Source organism: Channa argus, chromosome 10 (assembly GCF_033026475.1).
Source record: "Channa argus isolate prfri chromosome 10, Channa argus male v1.0, whole genome shotgun sequence".
Taxonomy (NCBI): Eukaryota; Metazoa; Chordata; class Actinopteri; order Anabantiformes; family Channidae; genus Channa; species Channa argus.
The window spans coordinates 24,967,767-24,991,106 of NC_090206.1; the positions used below are offsets into that span (position 1 = coordinate 24,967,767).

A 23,340-nucleotide genomic window follows, 5' to 3' on the forward strand; every position below is an offset into this window, starting at 1 on the left:
GCCCAGTCCAGACAAAGTCAGAATTTAAACAACCCAGTAAAGTCTTGGACACAAATCAAATTTGTATCCAATACTAACATTAAATCAAGCTTGCCAGAAATCAGATGTGGTCAACTCAACCAAAAAATAACTCCAAAGCAGGTTTTTTATGTTGTGTATATATGTTGTTAAAGGTTTCAGTGAGCCTTTTATTTCAGCAGGTGTCCACAATAACTGTGGAGCTGAAAAAAACATCAAATTAAACTGCTGAGACTCACTGATATGACATTGTCGATTTGATTCTGTCGCCATGTTTTACTCCTCAACGGACTCAAAGATATCGGGATGTCAAATCTGACCATTCAGTGGTTCAGAAGCTGAGTGTGGCTGCAGATGGACATCAGTCAGATTTCATGAGGATCTCTAATCGGGTACTTCAGGGTTCTGTTTTAGCTTCTATCTTAATTTCTGTTTTTATTGATGGCATCGGGAGAAACCTGAGCAGTGTAAAAACCCATCTTTAAACAGAAGATACAGCCATTTACTCAATTACCCCTCTTTGTCCCAGGCTGTCAATGAGCTTCGATCTGCTTTCGAACAGCTCTGGTCATCACTAAGTGAATTAAAGTTGGTCCTTAATGCTGAAAAAAACAAATTTATCACTTTTATTAGTGGTCGCTCAGCTAAGGGGCCCTGGCGGTTCAGTGGTAGAGCATCGGGTTGGGATGCAGAAGGCAGCGAGTTCGAATCCCACCCCAGTCAGCCACCAAGGGCAACATCATCATTCTAACCAAAGGTTAGAGGTGGAGAGTAGAACAGTCGTCTGTGCTCTTGATTTCTGCAGAGCAGGTTTTCCATTTTCAAATCTGTGCTGTGTCTTTTCACACTTTGACAAAAACAATTCTTAATGTTTGGGTCTTGCAGGTCTTCTCACCCTCATTGCACCACTGGATTTTGAAGTTTTCCGTGAGTACTACCTGTCTGTGGAGGGAAGCCGCGGCAAGCCGTCCCTCAGCGACATCACCACAGTTATAATCAATGTGACGGACGTGAACGACAACGCGCCGGTCTTCAAACAAGGGGACTACAGGGCTGAAGTATCAGAGGATCTGGTGCCCGGAAGTTTGGTGATGAAGGTAGAGATCAATTGATGTTTGAGGATTTGTTCAGATGTCCCTGTAGGTGAGCACAAGGTCGAGAAGAACAGTCGATTAAACATGTGATTGTTCTGATTGTTGGGGTCACAGGATGAGTTAATCTCATGCTTCATGCACAAAGATGTTGCTTCAGGACAAAACCTTCAACACCTGCAGGTGACTGCTGGTCGTCTTCAGGGCAGTGAACTTGAGTCAGCAGTGCTGAAAAGAAAAACGTACATGTGAACAAAATGCGTTCTAATGAGTTGCATACATGCACTCGCAGCATCTGCGGCACATTCATGCATCATAGATGAGACAACATGAGTTATCTTTAATTTAATCACTGAATTCAATTGGACGTTAATTTAATAAATTCCAAGGTTCAGTTTGACTCAAGGACACTTGTTCATTATCTGTAGCCTCATACCACAGGCTTGTGTGTTGTGCTTTCAAACCACATTTGTTGGGCACACACATGCCCTCAGACGTCACTGTGCAAACACACACGTGCTGATGACACGTAATAAATGGTTTTAAGGTAAAATGTGAGCTTCAACTGGAGAAGAATCACACACTGACACAATAAAAACATCCTGGCAGAATGAGAAGATGTGTCAGTCTGTTAACGATGTACATGAGTAAAATAGAAACCGAATAAATGCAGAGTGATCCAGAAAGATTTCAGCTGTCATCTGTCAAGCCAGCAGCAGAGATAACACAGCAATAACACAGCTCAGTGATTCACTGATGGTCAGACCACAGCTGGATGATGAGTTTGTAATCGCATGGTTTCATATTTTTCTCCCTTTGTTGTCTGCTCCCACCTTTACCTGCAACATGTTGCCTTCTGAAATGTTTTCACATACAATAATTGTTAGATAAGGTCCTGTGTCAGTGGAGACAGTTGTTGCTTTATTGTAAGAGATCTCCATTTTAAAAAATCATCTTGGTCAAGTCTAAGACAAGTCAAAGCCGAGGCAGGTCACAAAGAAATCCATACTTTAATCAGTACAGACACGTTGTTTCAGGTCAGTTAACTAAAAGGCTCGAACAAGGAATTGATGTAAGTTGAAGATAAGTCATTAGGCAAAGCAGGAGTCCACTGATGTTTTCATCATTTTCATGGCATTTGCACCAAAATCACTGACAAACCTGCCAATGTACTTTAGTAAAGAGCATATTTTTCTTTACACAGCTACTCTCCTACTGCACAGCTGCTTTCTGCAGAATAGGAGAGCAGTGATCAAGACCCGTAAATGTGATTTTATTTTTTTGGCCACATTGGAGACTCTGACAGTTCAGATACTGACAGTGGCAAAATGCTAAAGACAATATTGACACTATTTAGGCTATGGTGCTTTAATGGCAATGGACAAAACTACGCATCTGTAGCACGACTCAGTATCTGCAGATACCAAATATATGAAAACAGTATTGGGACATCCCCAACCGTAGGTGTTACGGAAATCAGGTTTCAGAGGAGCACGTAATCTGCTTTAACGCACTCTACTCCAATAACATACATGTCTGTGGGGATGTACATGTTGCCGGGCAATAAACTCAAGGATCAGCATTCAATGGCTGAATGAGCAAAGATCCACCCTGCTCGTGTGTCTTTAACCAGCGGCAGGGGTGCTGCTCTGTACTTAACCGTGACATTGGGCCCTGTTTTGTCACCAGGCATTGTTGCCCTATTGAATGTCATTATTGGGTGCTAGCGCTATATTGTGTCAATCTTTTTGTTTGGCTTATGCTCAGAAAAAGGAGAATCTCTGAACCTCTCCCCATCTTTCCTCCATTACTTTTCTTTACCTCCAGGTAACAGCCACAGACCTGGACGGTCCAATCAACAATCTGCTGAGATACTCTATAGTGAGCGGAGACGCTCAGCAGCAGTTTTCTATTCACCCTCGCAGTGGAGAAATAACTGTGCAGACTGCACTGGACAGAGAGGAGGTCTGTGTGTTTCTGTGTGCGTCACTTAAAGGCACGAGTAAAATTGCTAAGACAAAAAAAAAAAGCAATAAAGAAAGCAAATGAATAACTGAAATATTACTGATATTTCATCTTCTCCTTCAGACTCCACATTACTCTTTGACAGTGCAGGCAGCTGATGAAGGCAATCCCCCTCTGTCATCTGCAGTTCTCATCACCATCACAGTCACTGATGTGAACGACAACCCACCGCTCTTCTCTCAGGTCAACCACAATCTGCTGCTGCAGGTATGACAACCTGAACATCTCCACGATTTCCCTACAGAACTGCAGGTCTAAACATTGATTTAAGTGTTTCCGTACAAGATGTATAAAGTGCGATAGCTCCATACATATTTTACATATCATACATAAGACTTTAAAGAATCAAGTTAGCCACGGTCCTTCCAGGGCGTCACATACTGTTGCTTTGTCATGGCCTGTGGCAGCACAGAGATATTTGCAAGGTACCCGATTGCATTAACATGTGATGCACTGGGTTTGACATTCTCTGGGGTAGAACAGCCTCACTCAGAAACATTTTTAGATGCACCGCATCCCTTGTCTTCAGACCATCAAATCGATCGAGGAAAAAGCAACTTAAAAAATGGAAGAGCAACAGGCTGGAGTGATTTGCAACAGATGCATCCATCCTTCAAATATGTACCTCTCTAATACGGTCATACACCTTTTGCATTTAACATGGTTATTAATTGATTTGACCCCAGCTGGAAATCACAGGCAGATGTGTTTTGATTGAGGAGAAACAACTCTGGTCCTGTTTTTAAGAAATCAACAACGTTCGCATCCCCAAGGCCTTGAAGAAACACTGGCACTACAGCACCTGCAGCAAAAACACTGACCTAAAAAACCTGAAAAGTCACCTGCTCATCAATTCAGCAGTCACATTCATGCGTCAATGGAAAAAGCAATGCATGAGCAGATCGTGCAACTTCTAAACGCTAGTTCAGTTCATCTGTTTAACTTAGCAACATCTAACCTGCTCTGCTCCTGGCTGCATAACAGGCCAATAATAAAAACAGATGAGATAATGACTAGAGAATAATGAAAGAAAAGGATGAGTCATCGTCTATCAGTCTGTTACTCTCCGTATCATCCTCTCGCTCTCTTTTACTCTCCTTCTCCAGAACTCTCTGGTGGAAATACGCTGACCTCCAAGTGCTCCTCCATCATAACAGTGATGCCCAGAGCTCATTAAAACTGTGTAGTGAGAGTGAAACTTTTCAAAGAAGCAAAACCAGACTGGGCTTTCTGAACTTTGTTGGAATCAAAGTAACAAGACATGATTTGTTCCTGTCGTGATTTGCTGCTCTGTGGTAGTGATCAGTAGCAGTAGGTCTTTAATTACACCTCCAGATCTGCTGGTGTGGAAAAAACAAAAAACAGGAGCAGCCAGTTTATCCCCCTGCACGTTTAGTCTGACGTAGCTGCCTACATGCTTGTGTGTGTTCATGCCTCTGGTTGGGCCATTTGTTTCAGCCACGCCGGCTGTTTCTCACCGACAATTTGTGTTATTTCTGCCAGCTCTCTGTCCTTCTACCTGCTGCGGCTCTGCCAACTCAGAAGCTCCCTTCCAGTCACAGACTAGCTGGTTCACGAGCCAAAACATATGCACTTTGTGTTGATGAATCCAAACTTTGTGATATTGTCCCATCTGCTAATGTCCCTATAGCCAGCTCCGCCGGACGGGGAAAGCTCTGATTTGCATTGGACAGATGGATGTTGCTGAGAGAGGTTCTCATTTTGTTGCAGGTGTTGGAGTTGAAGTGTTGACGCCGCATCAGGCTGCAGTTGAATTTAGGCGTTTCACTAAAAGCAGCAGATGGACAGTTTGAGAAAGTCCTCAAAGGATGTAGAATCACTGAAGCACAGCTATAAATCATGTTCCGGTTTTGATGGACTATATGCTATTTTACTTCCCGTTCAAACAATGGCTAGATGTGCTACGACAACGTGACATTTAACATTTGATTTGAAAATGCAGAACATTTTCCACAAACCAAAACATGTCATCTCACTAATTTAAACCGTATCTACAAACTAACTTTCTGCCTCATCTGTTCCAAAAGTAAAAAGTTTCCAAACTATTTAAAAATACTACAAAACTATAAAAGTTATACAGACACTTGTTTAGCTCAAATTGAGAACTTGCTGCTTAGACAGTGTCCTTTATTTCTCTTGACTGGATTCTACACAGGATGTGATCACAGTAACCTGTGTCTGCCTGAGCTTCTGAGCACATGTGAAACCAGCACTTATGGCCTGAGCAACTCAGGTCAGTGCTTACTGGGAACTTAACAGTGGTCGTGGAGATAAAGGAGCGGCAACAGGCTCCATTTGGTTTTCATCAGGACTGTGAATCCCAGCAATAATGCTGTACTGGAAACGTCCAACATGTAATCCAGATGCAAATATGATTAGTAGGAAACGCCCCCCTTTGTTTTCCTTATACTCTGAGGGGCAAAAACAGGACTGTGCTTTGTGACGTGTGCTCTAACTCAACGTGCAAGAGAACAACAGAGAGATGTTTGTATGTTTTAGACCATTAACTGCAAATTTTGTGCACTTTATTGCTGCCTGTCTGTCTAACCTTTATGTAAGTTTTCTAGATGGATAATGTTTCCAGTAGCTGCTGGTTTCTATTAATTTTAACTCACCATAAAAATCAAAATGCGTGGCCATTATGCTGTGAAATGGGTAAATACATCACCATGAAAGTCTGCAGTCTATTTTCCTACTGTGTGGTGCTTTTACACAGGAGCCATTTTCCATTTAAACAATTTAAAAACATTTGAAATACATCAACTAATAAACCTCGTCTCCTGCAGGAGGGCGAGTCAGTCGGCAGCACCGTCCTCCAGCTTGTTGTGATGGACAGAGACACGCCCAGGAACGGCCCGCCTTTTTCCTTCCACATCGTCAGTGGAAACGAGGATCACCGTTTCCATATCGACCAGGGTGGCCTGCTGTCCCTCTCCACTCCTCTCAGGAAGAAGGTCAAACCTCAGCATCAGCTCAAGATACAGGTCAGGAAACAAAGGGCACGTTCACTCCAGACATGAGTGTGACTCATATACAGGCTCCTGAATCCCTACTCACATTTTTTTAACTCTACTATAATCTGTATTCTTTTACCTTTTTGTTTTCAGAAAAATAACCATCTGTTTTATCTGTCAAATCTTCTGCATTACACCTTTTCCCCATGTTTTTAGCAAAATCTTATGATGGTAAAATGAAGCTCTCTCAAGATGTTTGTGATCCACAAGTGTTTTTTGTAATCCAGGTTCTCAGAGTGCCTCTTGTGGTCTCAGTTGCTGCGATGCAGTGCTGTCAGCAGAGGTGGCAATTGTGTTATTTTCATGTCCGTTGATCATAAGTGGTACAGCTGATCTTATGAACTGCTTTAAGCGTCAGTCACCAATTTGCTATAAAGTTATACATTTGAATTTGGATTGGGAAATTCCCTCCACTAAAAATTGATTGACGTACGACCCTCCTATTACCAACATACTTTAGCTGATGGATTTGAAAACAATTTAGGTTTTTCCTAAGAAAGGTTTGTTTGTCCAGCACAATAACACAACAGGTTATTAGAGAAACAATAGTACAACTTGAATCCTCAAGTTAGGGTCTTTAAATTGATCTCTGTCATAGATTTCCACTAGAAAATGTGAATAAAGATTGTAATGAGCTTATCTATGTAATGAATATTGTGCATATTCAGCTGTACAAAAAAATGCTACATCTGTTTGCTGGTACAAATATTTTTGGGATTTAAAATTGCTAATAAATGAGATTTTGGTCTGAATAGCTACGATTCTCAAATTTATGATTAAAAACGTTTTTTAACCGAAGACCCCCTCTGGTCTGTGTATCAGAAAATCCACATACACATCATTTGGAATATCACTGTACACTAACAGTTCATATGGAAAACCGCTGTTATAAAACGGAAGATTAAGGTGTCACACACTTGGTGTCTAAACCTAAATGTGTAAACCTTGTGTTCACTGCTGGCTATGCTCCATTCAGGTGACAGACAGTGGACACCCTCCCCTCTCCTCCATCTGTGTGGTCAACATCAATGTCACTGAGCAGAGCCGGTATCCTCCCTCTGTAGTGCCTTTGGAGGTCTTCATCACTACCTCTGGAGGGCTGTTTGCCAATCGGGTTATTGGGAGACTCCACGCCTCAGACCAAGACCTGCAGGACGTCCTTTCCTACAGGCTGGTGTCCGAAAACCCAGGTGGAGGAAGGTTCTCTGTCGACCTGGCTGATGGTAAAATCTGGGCAAATGAAAACCTGGAGGAAGGCTCGTACTCACTCAACGTCAGCGTGACCGATGGGAAATTCAGCGTCTCCACTGGGGTCAAAGTTCACGTGTGGGTGGCAGACCAAAAAGCGTTGGACTCGGGCCTGACGCTGCAGATGGATGGAATGACCCCTGAGGAGTTTCTGGGTGATCATTGGAGAGGGCTCCAGCGCTTTCTGGGACAAGCTCTCCATCTGCCCAAACAGGAGCTTCATCTGGCCAGCCTGCAGCAACATGCTGATGATGACCAGTTCCTGGAAGTCCTGCTCATCCGGAGTCTCCAGTCTGGACTTATTCAGCCCCTGCCCACCACCAGACTTTCAGGTGATCTGTCACAAATATGAATTAATATTACTGTGATGCCTGACACGTTTGGATTTTGAATTTTATACAATGTACATTACGGAACATTGTTTGGAATTAAATTAGGTTTCAGTAGAAACCCTGTGATTTAATGTACATCACATCGGAGCAGCTCAAACAATGTAGCCGCTTCATTCTTTCATTTCTCAGTTGTTGGATATTTTAGCCTCTTGCAGTATGAGCAATGTACAAATCGATGGAAAATATACTGGAGGCCTACATAATGTGTACTTTCCATAATGCAATAATTAAGAGTTGATGGGTTTGTTCATTTTTGAGGGGTGTAGGAATACAGAGATGCTACTTTTGCTGAAATACAGAGCAACAAAACAAAAGTTTCATGTTGGACACACAAAGTCATCCCACGAAATGAAGAGTCTCTCTGAAAGTTAAATCTCAAATGTAGAACTCTCTCGTGCAGGTATTATATCGGACGTCGAGGACTCTCTGGGTCTGAGAATCATCAGGATGAGCCACAACGGATGTGTGGATAGAGGCTGTCCACCACGAGGCTGCAGGAATGCTGTCCGGCTGACGGGAGAGAGACTAAACCATTTCACCACCGCCAGGGCTGGTTACATCACCCCCCAACACACCTGGGAGAGCGTCTGCCCCTGTAACGGTACATCTGTGTGGGTGTGTGTGCGCCTGAGCGTGTCTGTGGATACTGATGTGAAAGCGTGTGAACTAGGGAGGAAGCGGCTGCCTTTTATCAGCAGGAACGACAATTCTGAGCTTCACAGATACGCGGCTCATCACTGTCTTCTCTGCTGAAGAGCAGAGAGACACAGCAGCGTTTTCCTGCTGCTCTGGTATTTGATCCAGTTCAAAAGTGCAGCGTTGAATAAGAACATGAACCCTCAGCACAGTTATTTCATCCAGCTCTCAGCAGAAAGTGCAGCCTGCACTCTACTGACAACTCGATCCAGCTGTGTATCTGAGGGGTGAACATAGGTTCACTTCCACCTACGTTTGTCTTTTTTCCCCTTCATTAGAAAATATTAGTTATCTTTTAATTTGAACTAAAATAAGAAATATTTTAAAAGAAGACATACAGTAAAATACAAGAAATACATTATGACCCGAAAAACACTTATTCATTCTGTTTGACAATCATTGTGTTTCACAGCTTTTTATCAAATCTATATGCTCCAATTTTCTTGTCTTTGTATTGAACACTGTAGCATTTTCTGTCTTCATAATATACTGTACTCTCTACTGTTACTGCATGTCACAATAACAGACATTATTTTGATACAAAGCCAAAAAAATTAATCTATCTAACAATTGGGTTTCAACAAGAACGTTTCATTTGTAGAACCTTCAAATGGTACAAATGAATGCTGTTGAGAGAAAACAACAAAACAAATTATTGTAAAAGTTCAGCTCAAATGTCAGTAGCCTACAACTGTTGCAGGCAGCACCAGCTCTGGCCAACTTTCCCTTTGTGAATGTTGTGTGTTGAGTATTTCTACATCAAATGCAGCTGAAACTCTTCCAGCTTAAATGTTATGCTGCTACTTTCAACCGTGTTTTAAGTCATTTGCTGTTAAATTGCTACTAAAGTTTTGGTTCTTGTGACACCGTACACAAGATATCAGCTATTCAAAACACATGCAGCTTATAGCTGTTATGTTGCCATTATAGTGAATTCCAAAGTTTTTACTTTGGCTTTTTTGTTCTTTAGATTTGTAAAACTTAATTTTTATTTGCGACTGTTATTTCTACAAAGGAAATGAAGCATTGCCCATCACACTAAAAAGCATCAGGCATTTCCCTTCAGTTCTGCAAGACTTTCCTGGCATAAAGCTCCATCCTCCATCATCGAGCTTTGATTACATTCTTGCTCTTCAGGAAGAGCACAGAGAGTAGTGTTTTCAGGCAACTCTGTGAAGACATCAGTCGCTGCCAGAGATCAAAGAACCTTCTTGTTTTTACCTGTTGAGACACAGAATTAGTTTCTTATGAAATCCCCCAGAATTCTTAGAAGAAACGGAACACGTTTGGTGTGAATGTCAGGCCTGCTGTTGCCTTCAATTACTGCAGACAGAACATCTGAGCCACTGAGCAGCCGCGCCTTGTCGGATCATACTCTGTGATTTGTGTTGGCATTTGTCTGTGAGCATTAGTGCTGTGAGGACAGAATGAAAATCCGCTAGAGGTTTCTCCAAGAAATGCACTTAGTATCAGCGTGTTTGCAGTCCTTTTTCTTAGGTTCCCATTTAGGGTTTTAGGAAACTCTTGAGGTTGGGAGAGAATAATGTGTGAGGTTTTACACTGGGGAACATGTTAGAAAAAAAGAAGTGCCGAGCAACTGAAACCTTCTATCAAGCACAAATGGGGTAAAGATAAAGAAAACATTGAATTCATTCTTCATTCAGAGCTTAAATTTGTGCCAGAATCTTTGCTGATTATTTTGAGCCTGTTTTCTCGGCTTCTGTTATTTTTATTTTTCGGCGATTTTCTCATTAAAGGGATTTTTAAAAAAAAATCCTTTGGAGTCTTATCTGTCAGATGTAAGATCACACGCTACATTCAGTTTACAGTTTGTTTCATCTACAGACTCTGCTGTCACATTTGCTCCACGTGAAAACATGGTGTTGCCATAAGGAATGATTTTTTTTGTGCGTTAGGGTCTTGAGTTGAAAGTGGGAAAAAAAAGGGCAGTCTGGTTGGATTTATTTTGCAGGAATGTTGTCCCATTTTAAACGTTTTCTTAATTTCTGATTTGAAAAAGTTTACTGGCTGCAGAGTTCTTAGAACTTGGGCTTGAAAATACAACTGTTGACACCATGGGGTTGGCCGTTTGCACCCTGGACCATTAAACTGCCCGACTGCAGCCAGGCCACATGGGAGTTACTTGTACAGGGCTGCATTAGAAAGGACGTCCAAGGTCAAAACCTGTGCCGCCGTGGTCTGCTGTGTGGACACCAAGGTTTTGGGATAAGCCAAAGGACAGAATTTGGAATCCCTAAAATTGAAGATCTTTTTTCATTTTTTATTTTTTTAGTTTAGGTGACTAATTTGTTTTAAATGCCAATGAATTGGTACAAACCATGGTGTTTTTTTCCAAAACTGAAATGTCAGACTAAACACTTAAACTAATCATAAATTCTGTATACAGACTTTTAACAAAAAGCTCCTTATTTAAGAACCAACTGCAACAAAAAGCAGGTCCTTCATTAGTAGTAGGAAGCTTTTATTTTCTGTCGGCTTTATATCAATTATTTATGATGATATTCATAAATATTTAATTGATGATACCATTTTTGCACAAATGTTCTGTCATTCTCCTGCATAATTCTTTTCATTTGCTCCTTGCTGGAGGGGTTTACCTGTGTATTATACCTGACTCTGTATGCAGCAGCATAAAGGGAAACAATTATCCAAGACGCATATATTGTTGATATGACCTTTGTCTTCAGCAAATCCCTTAATTGTGCACTTCATTTAGAACATTTTATATTGGTAAAATGAACAAACCAGTAGATGCAGAACTCATAACATGGTTGGTCTCAATTTTCGGTTAGATTTAAGACTCTGAATCACTGTTTCTACATTGTGCTCACGTGTGTTTTTCTTAACGTCTGTGCTTCAGAGTCAGCTGTGAGGTTTGATGGGAATTCCTACGTGAGGTACCTTCACAGGATGGATGAAGACAACCAGCATTTCAAACTTTCACTGAGGTTGAAGACGTTCCAGCAGAAAGGCCTGATCGTGTCCACCAATGGCACCAACGACTGGGGAACATTACAGGTGTTTATCTTTCTAAGGTCTGAAGAGAGCAGACAGTATTTCTTTGGAACAACGGGTCATAGATGCCCATTATTTCCTAATCACAGACGTTTGGTTAAAAAGTACATCTCTTGTTCCAGCAGTCCAGTTACAGAGTCTCCTTTAGTTTTTTGTATTCAGCTGTTAGAGCCAATGTGGCACCTACTCATCACATGTAAGAAACAAGATGCAGCGTATTGAGTACATTTACACCAATGTGCAGAAATTGTACATATTTCCACTTTCTTCTACTACATTAACATTACATCTATGGCATTTTTCAGGAAATATCATTAGGTTATACAGCAGCAAGTAAAAGTTCTCCACCTCAGCCAGCTGAAATATTACCGGCTCACTTACACGTAGCCCACTACTGTTACAGTATGTAACATTATTCACATATTTTAGTAGAGTATCCTTATCCTGTTTCTCAAAGGTGACACAGACTCACGGAAAAGCAGCAGCAGCACAGACAGTTTCACTTTAACATGCTAAAGGTTTGGAATAAGAAATCAGTATAGTTTCCTTTAGATACTTTTAGCATATCTTACCTGTTTTACTGCTAGGTTATTACTTCTGCTTGATACTTTATGCAGTAACTTTACTTATAATGGTGTTTTTTTGTTTTTTAAGTTTTACAGGTCAATACTTTTTCTACCAAAGATCCAACAACTGATACAGTTCAGTCATATTCCAATAATTTATTAATCTTACTATGTTACCAATATCCGTTTCAGCAGTTACAAAAAAAAAAAAAGAAAAATCCTGTAAATGCATTTCACCTTTATTGATGGCTACATGATGCAGTGTATAAAATTAAACAATTGAAATAATTTGAGTAGGTACAAACTTCAACATGCAGACATCGGGTCAGACAGGCTGGAAGGGAGACAAAAGATGAACTAAAGCCCACATCCAGTGAAATGGAAACATTTTGAGCTCATTAAGGTGTGTTGTTGTTTGCAGCTCACAGCAACCCTGCAGCATTCACTTTAACCTGGTCTAAGATTTGTTTGGTTGTTTGGTTTGTTCTGTTCACGTGGGACAAAACAAGTCACCTCATTGTGTGTTATTTGGAAATGTCACAACAACTCAGGATGAAAAAAGAAAAAGAAATTGGAACACAGGCATTCAATTACAACAAAGGGAACCAAAAAAGATTCCGTCATTCATTTGACTCAAGCGAGTGGAAATATTAGTTGTTTTCCCCTGAGCTGACAGTTAATTTATTTGGTGCTGTGTAGAGATTAAATCTCTTCCTAATTTTCATGTGCTGTTAGTGTAATGTTTTTTGATTCACAATCAGAATGATAAAATCTTAGAGCCGCAGATTTAATCTCAGGGGAACGTCCTGCCGAAGCTTTCAATCCAAAATGTTTCCAGCTCCGCAAATAAACACGGCTAGATGTTCTTATATGTTCGGATATCAATTTAACGATCAATATTTTATTTGCTACTTTGTGTCAGCAACCATGTGATCAGTACAGCTATATCTGGTTTGCTGTTCATAGCTCTCAGCCTAGTCAGGACACTTCTTGTTGACACCCTGAATCTTGGAAAATATAATAGTTCTTTTATTAATTTTTGCTGCTTATCCAGAGTCGGGTCACAGTGGCAGCAGAGTCACTAAGATGCCCACATGTTCTTTTCCCCAGCTATTGTTCAGAGTGAGTTGTTAAATTCAAAGCTCCCCCTTCACCATAAGCTTCGGTACCACGACTCCTTTTCTTCTGACGCTGCACCAATCTGCCTGTGTTTAGCCTTTGGATTACGAACCAGATAAATAAAATATACAGTTCAAATATTATTGTAACACCGCTGACATTTATGAACATGTGGTTTTTACTGTGAAATCCTACCTTTGCTCTGGCTTTGTCATATTTTATTTTTAGATATTTATTTGTATGCAAGGTTTGGACGGTGAGAAAGAAACAGATATCAGGTGCACCTCCACTTTATCACTGCTTGGCAGATTGTTTCATGTGTTTGTGTGCTTAATGCTTGACTGAATATCAGAGGCAGCAGTACACTTAAAACCTGCACACATTCAAAGTTCCACATGGGACGACAGAGCCAATGATACAGGACTTGTTATTCCTTGTTTTCCCCAGTGTGATCAGCTCATCAGTTCCCTTTCAACTCAAGTCTGGATGACTGCTGGCTCTGAACATCAGCATGTGAGCCACGCGTTGCCCTTTTTCCTCAAAAAAAAAAAAGCACGCAGAGGGAACAAGCACGAGTTCCGCAGAAGACTCGATGACAAACTACCTGTCCTCAGGATTTATTGGCATGCTGTTTTGGCATTGTTGAGAACAGGGACAATTTATCTTGGTGCTACAGTAAAAAATACATGTAAGAATGTGTCCCTGCCTGATTTATACTGTGAGCAGAAATGGCTTCAAAAGGCATTTCAAGTTCCCTGCTTGTTGCAGTAACTACGTGCATGTAAACGCAGTTACTGCAACACTTAGGTGCATGTAAACGGCCGGGGTACTCGGAGAAATCTGCTTTCTCAGATAATCGGGGAACAGTGTTTAAACGTTCTTCAGAAACCTTAGTTACTGAAAATCAATCTCTGACTTGTTTTAAAAGCCTGGCTCACAGATTTGAACTGCATTGTGATAGAAAACACTGCTTTCTGCCTTTTTTCTGTCTAATCGAAAATGGAAACTGAATTTTCGAAATCTCTGACGGAAAATCTACCTGGGAAAACCTGGTTTCCCCGACCCCACTAGCCCGATTTTAGAAACTGCTTCAGAGAAACTTCTTCTGTTAGCACACTTGATTTCCCTGGGATGTGTGCTACTAAATCTTTGTGGCTTTTTTTAATGGTTAAATATAACTACTAAATCTCATCATATCAAATATAAACTTACCTCAAATAAAATCTATTTGCTAGATTCCTTTTGTCTGTCGTTCAGAGAACATCCCCTCTGAAATGGAAATTGAAGCTGCTTGAATAAAAAGCCACAGTTGTAAGCTTTGCAAACGTAAAGGTGACTGGGAACCGAAAAACACTGCTGTTAATGAGAAGTGACAGCTCAGACCTGAATACAGACTTGACTATGAACAAAGATGTGGAATTAAGTCTTCATCCACAAAGCAGTAACACAAACTGACTTTCTTTCATGTTAATGCAGGTTCTTTACTATGAGGAGGAAGCAGTTCCATTAATTAAACGCTGCATGCAGATAGTACACACTCCAACTCAATTTCAGCTTTATATTAGTAGTGTGGATGTAGCCACAGATGTTATTTCTATGTAACCAAGTATTATTATGCACAACAAACTGCCAGGCTGCCTTCCCCATTTACTCATTTAAATACTTGTCTTTGCACCTGCACCCAAATTTACATAAATTGCAGCAATTGATACACAATAACTTTGCCTAGCAGTGTTCAAGCTACCTGTCTGAGTTAGATTTGAGATTCGAGGTCAGTGATTTATGGCATCATAAAGTGCTGCTGGTTCAGGTGCTTCTGTCTCTGTGGAGTTGACCCTGTGTCCATACTGCTTCAGCTGTACTGCTACTATAAAATCATATTTAGTAATACTATCGTTAGTCAAATATTCACATAAATCACACCAACACTCATGTCAAATAGATTTCATACAATGAATCCTCAAACTGCCTTTTTCCTGTGTCCTGTCTTTTGCAGGCCAGTCCCAAAATAGTTTCTTCCCTTCTACCACAATAAAAAGTTGCTCTAAGCTGCAGAGAATCAAACATGGCCTACAGAAGAAAAAACAGTATCATGCAGCAAAGGGCCTGAATGCTGAGCAGCCTGTTAATGAGGAGGATAAAAAAAAATATAGACTCCAAATAAGCAAATCAAACAAAAGATGAAAAGCTCATCTTCCTAAAGCAGTGAAGAAGCAGGAGCCAAACAGATCTGCATCAATAATGCATCGTGGTGCTCTGTGTCCGGTAGGGGCACACACTCCATCTGTGTATTAAATAGGGAAGATTCTGTAATGTATAGAAACTAAATGGATTAAAAGGTGCAGGAAGAAGCTGCTGGCTCATTACTTTGTTAAAATGCAGAGTATTGCAGAAATGGTGTTGAACATGGGGACTGCACTCGATAAGGGCGATTTACTTATTGACCTTTGGCAACAACTACAACTTTGACGCTTCTTGTTTGTCTGTTCGACTTTGTCACACTCTTCCTGACGGATCCTCTCAAGCTCCATCAGACGGGGAGAAAAGTGTTTCTTCATGGATGTTCTGAGTCGCCTGCACTCTTACTTATGTTTTCTTGAAGGTCCTTTTGTATTTGGCTGCATTAATCATTGCCATCCATACCATTCTAATTCATTTCTGATGAATCTTTTTTCCATATGGACTGAATACTGCATTCATTAAACTACAGTTTCTAATAGAGAAGCTCAGTGCTGTAACTAAAAAAACCTCAAGCAGCCTCCTTGCCTTCCATCTGTGTACAAAACTAAGTCAACAAGAAAGAAAAATGTAAAACTGTATTTTACATAAGAAAAAAACTGATAAAATTCTCTTTTAGATTTATGAGAATTGGCTTAATTTATTCACATGTAGCTGAAATGAGGAATTTGGACTGTGATCCTTAAAGATTTTACTCCTCATTAACCATTTGTCGTCATTTTTTTTCCTCAGCTGACTAATGGAAATCTGCAGTTTACGTACAGTTGTGGAAACACCTCCCCTGGTTCCCTATTCATCACATCTCCTCCGTTATCAAACGGCCAGTGGCACAATATACAGCTTGAAGTGAACTCTACTGCCCTGAGACTGACCCTGGACCAGCAGCATCCAGCCTCCACCACCCTGACAGAACCGTGTCGAATGATGCGCTCCCATGGTGCTTTGCTCTTCGCTTCAGAGGTCCTTGGGAACTTGCCTAATTTCATTGGCTGCCTGGAAGGCCTAAAGTTCAATGGGGAGCCAATCCGAGTGGGTGACACAGCGGAGTGGAGTGGGCCCGGAAGCAGGAGGGTGTTTGGGGTGTACCAGTGCTGCAGCCTAGTAGGGGCCTGTGACAACAACCCCTGTCTGAACAGTGGAGTCTGTGAAGAGGATGCTGCAGGAGGTTGGTGCATGAACAATGAAGAAATTAGACTAGTTAGATTTCATTCGAGCCCGTTTCTCTATAGTTTCCAGTATCCACAGCATATGTTATTCCTCTGTGCCAATTTCACAGACACATCAGTGGCCATAGTGTCGCAAACCCCAAATATCCCGTTTTAGATTTAAGCTATTTACTAAAAACTAGAACTGATCAGCTCTTTTAAAGCTGCAAAAGTCACAGTAAATGTGTTTAGCCTAAATCCTTTATCTGTGGGCCGTTCTTTTATTTGAAATATGGATCACAAAAGAGGATGTCTGGAAGCTTGTTGCTACTTTTCTGGGAAGGTGGATATGGAACCAAAAATCATTTTTAATCCACATTTTTGTTTTAACAATTTGCAAAATACCCAAATTGTAAGATTGAGCTTATCACTTTCTCTCCTGTCACTGGTACATAGTGTAGGTCAGCTGTGTTTCAGAAGCGTTCAGAGCTTAATATGCATTTACAAATGGGTTATGCATAATGCGCCTTTCTTTTCTTTTTTTATTGTTGCACAGCTGCTCCTAGTGTTATTTTTCATGTTTACAATGTGTTGGAGTAGCAGCCTTGCTCGTGATGTAAGCAGACATGTTTTGTATTAAGTTCATGTAGCCAAAATCTTTTTTTAATATTAAACACACTCTCCTATTCTCTGGTTAGATCATGTTGACCTTAGCTTTGATTATTTACTGCCTGTAGGGGAAGCTCACTGGGGCTTTGATCCGTTGCTCTTGTCTCAGATATTTGGGTATTTCATTCATATTTGGTTTCATTCTGCAGAGCCGCGCTGCAGGTGTGCTGGATTGTTCCACGGCGACCGCTGCGAGCTGCCCGACAACCCATGTGTCTCACAGTCATGTACTGGTGGCAGGGTTTGTGTACCGAAGGCTCAAGGGTACATGTGCAACTGTTCACTGGGCAGCGATGAACAATGGTAATCTCACAAACTTAATTATTATAGTAAAAAGTGATCAGGAAAAAATACAATAACCAGCATAACCACCATATATGCAGCATCACTTGCTTGTGTCAAAAAAAAACAACAACAACATAATAACCTGCTTGTGTGCATGCGAGAGAGAGCAAGAGACCATCCATGCAAATTCAAGGACATACACATTTTTTATATCAACCACCTACTTTCATTCCACTCATAAATAGCCAAAAAGAATGTGTCATGTTAGAACAAAGATTACACCAGTATTTGCATCTCACTTCTTTCATTAAGGCTGCCTGTGGGATTGCAGCATCCCTCGTGGGTATCACCAGTCCATGGTCCAGGTGGGACTTGGATTAACTCAGGTTATGAAAAATGACCGCAGTAGATTGTAATTACAGGAAGTGAACATTTGCTTTGTGCTTTACAAGTTACAAGTTTTATCTTGCTGTCAGTTTATTTTTAAATGAGTCTGGTTATTATCTTAGCTTGTGTGTTACATTGCAATCGGGTTCTGAATTGAACTACAGCACATATGAGGAAAATGTTTTCCTTGTCCACCACATTCATTTTGATTGAATTCTATCTACTTTAACCAAACAGTTCAGTATCCAATCAAAGACAGCAGAATCTAAAAACTTTATCAACGTTCCAAAATTCTTGTCTAACATATGTTGTATACAGTGAGGGAATTCAGCACCTGGGAAACGTGCATCTTTTTTTTTTCTTTACCAAAAAACAAAAACATTTGTTATTGGAAATTCTTTGAATTGTCAAGCATTTACCCTTCAGTGAAGAATAGCTTCATTTTAGTTTTTAAAAAACCTCCACTTTAGTTAAATCAGTGCAGTGGGGAAAAAAATTGTATTGATGACGCCAGTACAACTTGTACTGCTGTTGTAACTTATCAGACATATCCTCAATTACAAGCAGTTCTAAACAGTCTGTGGTGAGTGAGAGAACATAGGAAGCAAACAGTGCTTAGTTTAGTTTTTTGTCTTCTTCTCCTACAAGCACAGGACTGTTCAGCTTTTGTATTACTGGTGTCATCAAGAGCCAGACAAAGGTAACGAGCTGATCCGGTGGCCGGTCTTTTGGGTGTGTCATGACCTTTAGTCTGGTGTTTATGGAGCAGTTAGAGTTGAACACCAACACTGCCAGGAGAAGTTACGTAGCCCTTTGTTCTTCAAAGTGTACACACTCAACTAACATGTACTAATAAAAAGCAGTTAAAGTTTAATACAAAATGTTGCTCTAACATTCAACTCCCTTTATCCCTGTAGGTGCCAAAGTCAGATTGATGACTGCTCACCCAATCCGTGTCCTGGAGGTTTTGATTGTAAAGTTACTGGAGGCTCCATCCACTGTGACCCGCTGCCTCAGGTCCGTTACAACAACACTTACTAATACATTTTCTTGGGCTTTAAAGAATGGCCCAAAAACAAAACAATAAAGTATCAGTTATGGTGCTAATTCTGATCATTATATATGTATAACTCTTGAGAAACCTACAGGGAAATGACATTTAACTATCACGTATATTGTCTTTCTAGAAACTAACTCCAATGATTGGCCACATAGAAATCATGGAGATTGGTGCCAGCGTGGCTGGTTTACTCTTGTTGGTTGGAATCTTCGTTTGCATCAGAAAACGTTATGTTAAGCAGAAGAATACGCCAGTCTGTGTCCAGGACTCCAATGGGTAAGTAAAGGCATATTTGTGTCCTCAAAGTTATTATTGTAACACTTCTCTCCTACTATAATCAGCATCTGAACCCAATTTTAACACGACACACGAATGTCACTTCTCAAACTATTGGCAGATTTCCCAATGTATTTATTCTCTTTTCCATCAATGTTTCCACCTTTCTATAACAAAACAACATGGAAGTTTACACAACTAATAAGAAAAATCTGATTTTGATGTAAATTATATTTTAAACAGTGCTATACTATATACTAGTAATAATTAATACTGTAGATGTATGATACTAATTAGAGAAAACAGTTTTACTAATTTTATTATTTATTTCTTACAAATCTATCTCTGCCATTTGTGTTTTTTTTAAATATTCTGTAATATTCAGATTTTTATTTTTTCAAAATGTTTCATTCATTCTTTATTTCAACGTTGTTTCTGAGATTGTTGTTTCCTTCTCAATCACAGAACAGTACTTGCTAATTTGGCCCATGTCAGTATATTTAACATATCTTTATTGCTGAATGTTGCTCCCCAACTCGCAAACATTTTCTTCCTGCCTCTTCTCCAAATTCTCAAAATGTCTACCTAGCTAGTGAAGGAGACTAGATTTCCGGTATTTGTAATTATTCCTCAAAGGCTGATTAACTGAAACCAAAACGTCTCTATTCACACCTGCAGTTACTTACACTCCAATCAAGAAGGGAACCCCATAGAGATGACGTCACTGGTTGGTCCCATCAACGACCTTGATCACACGCCATTCAGATCGCTTCGTCCAAAGAGCCAGATCAGTTTGTCAGGGGGTGGGGTTTCCTCCCCAAAGATGCAGGGGCCGGTCGTGTGCAGCGTGGCCCCCAACCTCCCTGTCAGGCCACCGTCCAGTTCCGACAATGACTCCATCAGGAAGAGTCACTGGGACATGGACTATGAAGGTGTGTGTCTATATCATTTCAGAATTTTTAGCATCATGTGGACAAGTGCATAAGCCAATGCTCCTCACCAACAAGAAAAATAATTCCAAATGCAGTGTTTTTTTCTCTGCAGTCTATAAAAAAGTTAAACTAACTAAACTTGTCATTCCCTGTTTTGCTGCAACGCCTCACAATTGTTCAGAAAAGGTTACAGGATTTTGTCATTCAAGACCCATTGTACGTGATTTCAGCCTCGTCTATTTGCATTTTGACTCTGTTAATTCTACTTTTTGAGTTTATTTTTTCCTTGAATGACTGTCTATATTTGTAACTTTATATTCTATGAATCCCTTTAATTCTATAAAAACCCTTCTGTTATTTGTCTTTTACATATTATACTTTCTCTCTTGTCTGTGGGTTTCATGCAAGAACAGCTTCAACAAAAATCAATGCATCCAGTGTAAATGAAACTGATCCCAAAAGTAATTGCTACATAGCATGTTGAGGTAGATTTGAGATATTCTTTGAATCATTGTGTTCTTCTAGAAGCCGCCCTCATCTCATTTTGACTTTCCTGACTGACATGTGCAACTTTGGGCCGTTAGGAGGATTTAGTGCAGCAGGCAAGATTCAAGGAAACAAATAAGGAGGGATTTCGTTTCCACCTTTCCTAATTAATTTATCCATCTCTCTTCAGTCTCTCACTGCAACCAAACTCACTCTTTCCTTCTCTGTTGTTGTTCTCTCAAGCTCTCTATCCTCGATGTTCTCAAATGCAACAGATCAATAGAGCTCAGCTGTGACTCATACATCCATTGATATGGTCTCAAGATAGATAGGCTGCTGTTCCTGGGGGATGGATGGCATGATGAACACCTGATCTTATCAGGGAGAATTAAAGACACATTCCTATAGTTCCTCACTTGTTATCCTGCTAGTTAGAGGTTCAGCATCTAAATCCTTCGCACGTGGCTTTTGATTTAATCATGGGTTCTCAAGCTCACTGGTTCCTAATTCACATAGAATCTTTATTAAATAGAAATGCAATTCTGAATCTGCATATTGAATACAAACTCTAACAAATAGAAATTCAAAGCCTGTTGTATAAAACATACAAGATATAATAATTTAGGATCCAAGCTTTGTCTAAACACGGATGTCAAGTGAAGTACATGCAAGACTCAACATGCCGCATTTTTTAAATGCTACTATAGTAAGAGAACTGTTCCTACAGACTTCACATGCAAAGCTCTGCCCTCCCCTGCCTGCAGAGGATAAGAGTTAGTGTCGATGCAGAAAATTGAACTATGGCCTTGGCAGAAGCAAACCCAAAGGAAAGCAAAACAGTAAAGTGGAATTGAATGATATAAATCGATCAGGCACAACAATATGACCACCTTTCCAATTTAATGCAACCCAAACAGTGGCTCTGCCAGGAATTCTACTTTTACAAGGAGTAAAGTTTCTAGACTTTCTAACCTTCTAACTATGATTATTATTGAGGTAAAAGTGGGTAGTGGAGTCTTACATTATATGAAGAGGTGGTTCTAATGTTTTGGCCACCTCATTAATTTTAAATAGGGTGCCCAAAACATTAGAACCACCTCGTCTTATAACAACAAATGTGTCCAAATCATGGGACCCCAACACTAGAAACCTAAAGGGGTTAAGGAGGGACTGGTTAAATGTGGAAAAATCTGTCTTGTGTCAGGTTCTTTCCACTAGGAATCACAAAGCCTTTTCTGACTGTAACCAAGTGCTTTGAGAGCCAGAATCAAATCAGTCTATTTAAGAATGTCTCATTAATAAATAATATAATATGACCAAGGTCTAAATTCTTTCAAAAAATATTAGCTGCTGCTGAGTGTGGTAGTACAGTCACAACCAGTAAAAGATAATTGATTACAGTGAACAGATATACACACACACCCCTGTGGGTGTAATTTGTGCATTAAGACATTTTTTAAAGTTTAAAAAGTGCTTCTGCCATTTGTTATCAATGTTACAGGCTGCAGTGATCCAAGACTTTTCTTTTTTTCTCTAGAGCACCAGAATAAGAACAGCTCTTCTTCTTAACTAGTTATTGAGCTGTGCGAACTGTGGAAATAACATAATCATGGACTTTGAATCTGAGCTGAATGTCCCCTTTGATGTTGATCAAGTCTACATAGCGGGATTTCTTCATCCCCCCTCCCCCTTCCTCTTAGTCAGGAAACATCTCTACCAATCTGCAAATTCTCTTTTTTCCCCCCATTGTCCATTTTGTCTCCCTTCCTTTATGTATCTTATGGGTTTGTTCCCTTTTGTAATTCTCTCTCTCTTTGACCTCTACGACTCAAACAAACTTTCTCTCCAGTGTTGAATCATTTGCCACCTTTCACCTATTTTCCACATCCCCTTCATTATCTGTCTTTCATCCTCGTTGCCTCAGCCATTCTCCACATAGCTCTTGTTTCTAACTTAAACTCCCTCACACACAGACACACTGCTTAGTATTCTAAGGAACTCAAGTTCAGCAGGAGACTTTATAAGTTGTTTTGTTTGAACAAACTGTTTAATACATCGGGTTTTTGTATCTCTCCTGCTAAGCAATGTTTCTGTTCCGTGTCAGTCAAACAGTGTGAGATGAGTTTCAGTGTCCTCTTCGTTTAGACTTTATTACTTTACTGTTACTAGTCTTTGTTTTCCCTTAGCAACCGTGGCTAAGGAAAAACACATTCCTCTTAGTTGTCTTAATTTTAGGTGAGAATGAAGGTTGACCATGAAGCAGATCACCTCAATGAAAAGTCACAGAACCCTGATAATGCATCACTGCTCCACCTTTAGGAACGACTGTAACACTTTCTGTTCATGCGAGCAGCATGTTTACTGCTTTCCTCACTGCTACATGAAACAATGCTAAATACGTCCAGTATGAATCACTGCAAAGTCCTCCAAGTTCCTTCAAGATCTAACTCAGAAAAATAGCTATTCGCCTCAAATCCAATAAGTGACTACTTAAACATTCATGAAAAGAAACGGGTTTATCATCAGTGAGGTATTTCAAGGTTGGGGCCTCGGGTTAAAATTTGTTTCAGGAAAATATTTATATGTGGTTAAGTGTACAAACGCTTGAGGACCTTAGCCTTTGAATTGCCTTTGAC

General features: G+C 40.2%; 1 protein-coding gene across 1 annotated transcript in view; it reads left to right on the forward strand.

Moving 5' to 3' along the window:
- Positions 1–23,340, forward strand: part of fat2 (FAT atypical cadherin 2) — an 88,753-nt gene that overhangs the window by 61,145 nt on the left and 4,268 nt on the right. The window contains exons 17-28 of the mRNA XM_067518133.1: positions 904–1,115; positions 2,937–3,074; positions 3,198–3,341; positions 5,942–6,139; positions 7,146–7,749; positions 8,210–8,410; positions 11,387–11,544; positions 16,197–16,629; positions 17,428–17,581; positions 18,868–18,967; positions 19,138–19,286; positions 19,965–20,218. Coding sequence (XP_067374234.1) covers positions 904–1,115; positions 2,937–3,074; positions 3,198–3,341; positions 5,942–6,139; positions 7,146–7,749; positions 8,210–8,410; positions 11,387–11,544; positions 16,197–16,629; positions 17,428–17,581; positions 18,868–18,967; positions 19,138–19,286; positions 19,965–20,218 — 2,745 coding nt within the window. The remainder of the gene's footprint in view (positions 1–903; positions 1,116–2,936; positions 3,075–3,197; positions 3,342–5,941; positions 6,140–7,145; positions 7,750–8,209; positions 8,411–11,386; positions 11,545–16,196; positions 16,630–17,427; positions 17,582–18,867; positions 18,968–19,137; positions 19,287–19,964; positions 20,219–23,340) is intronic.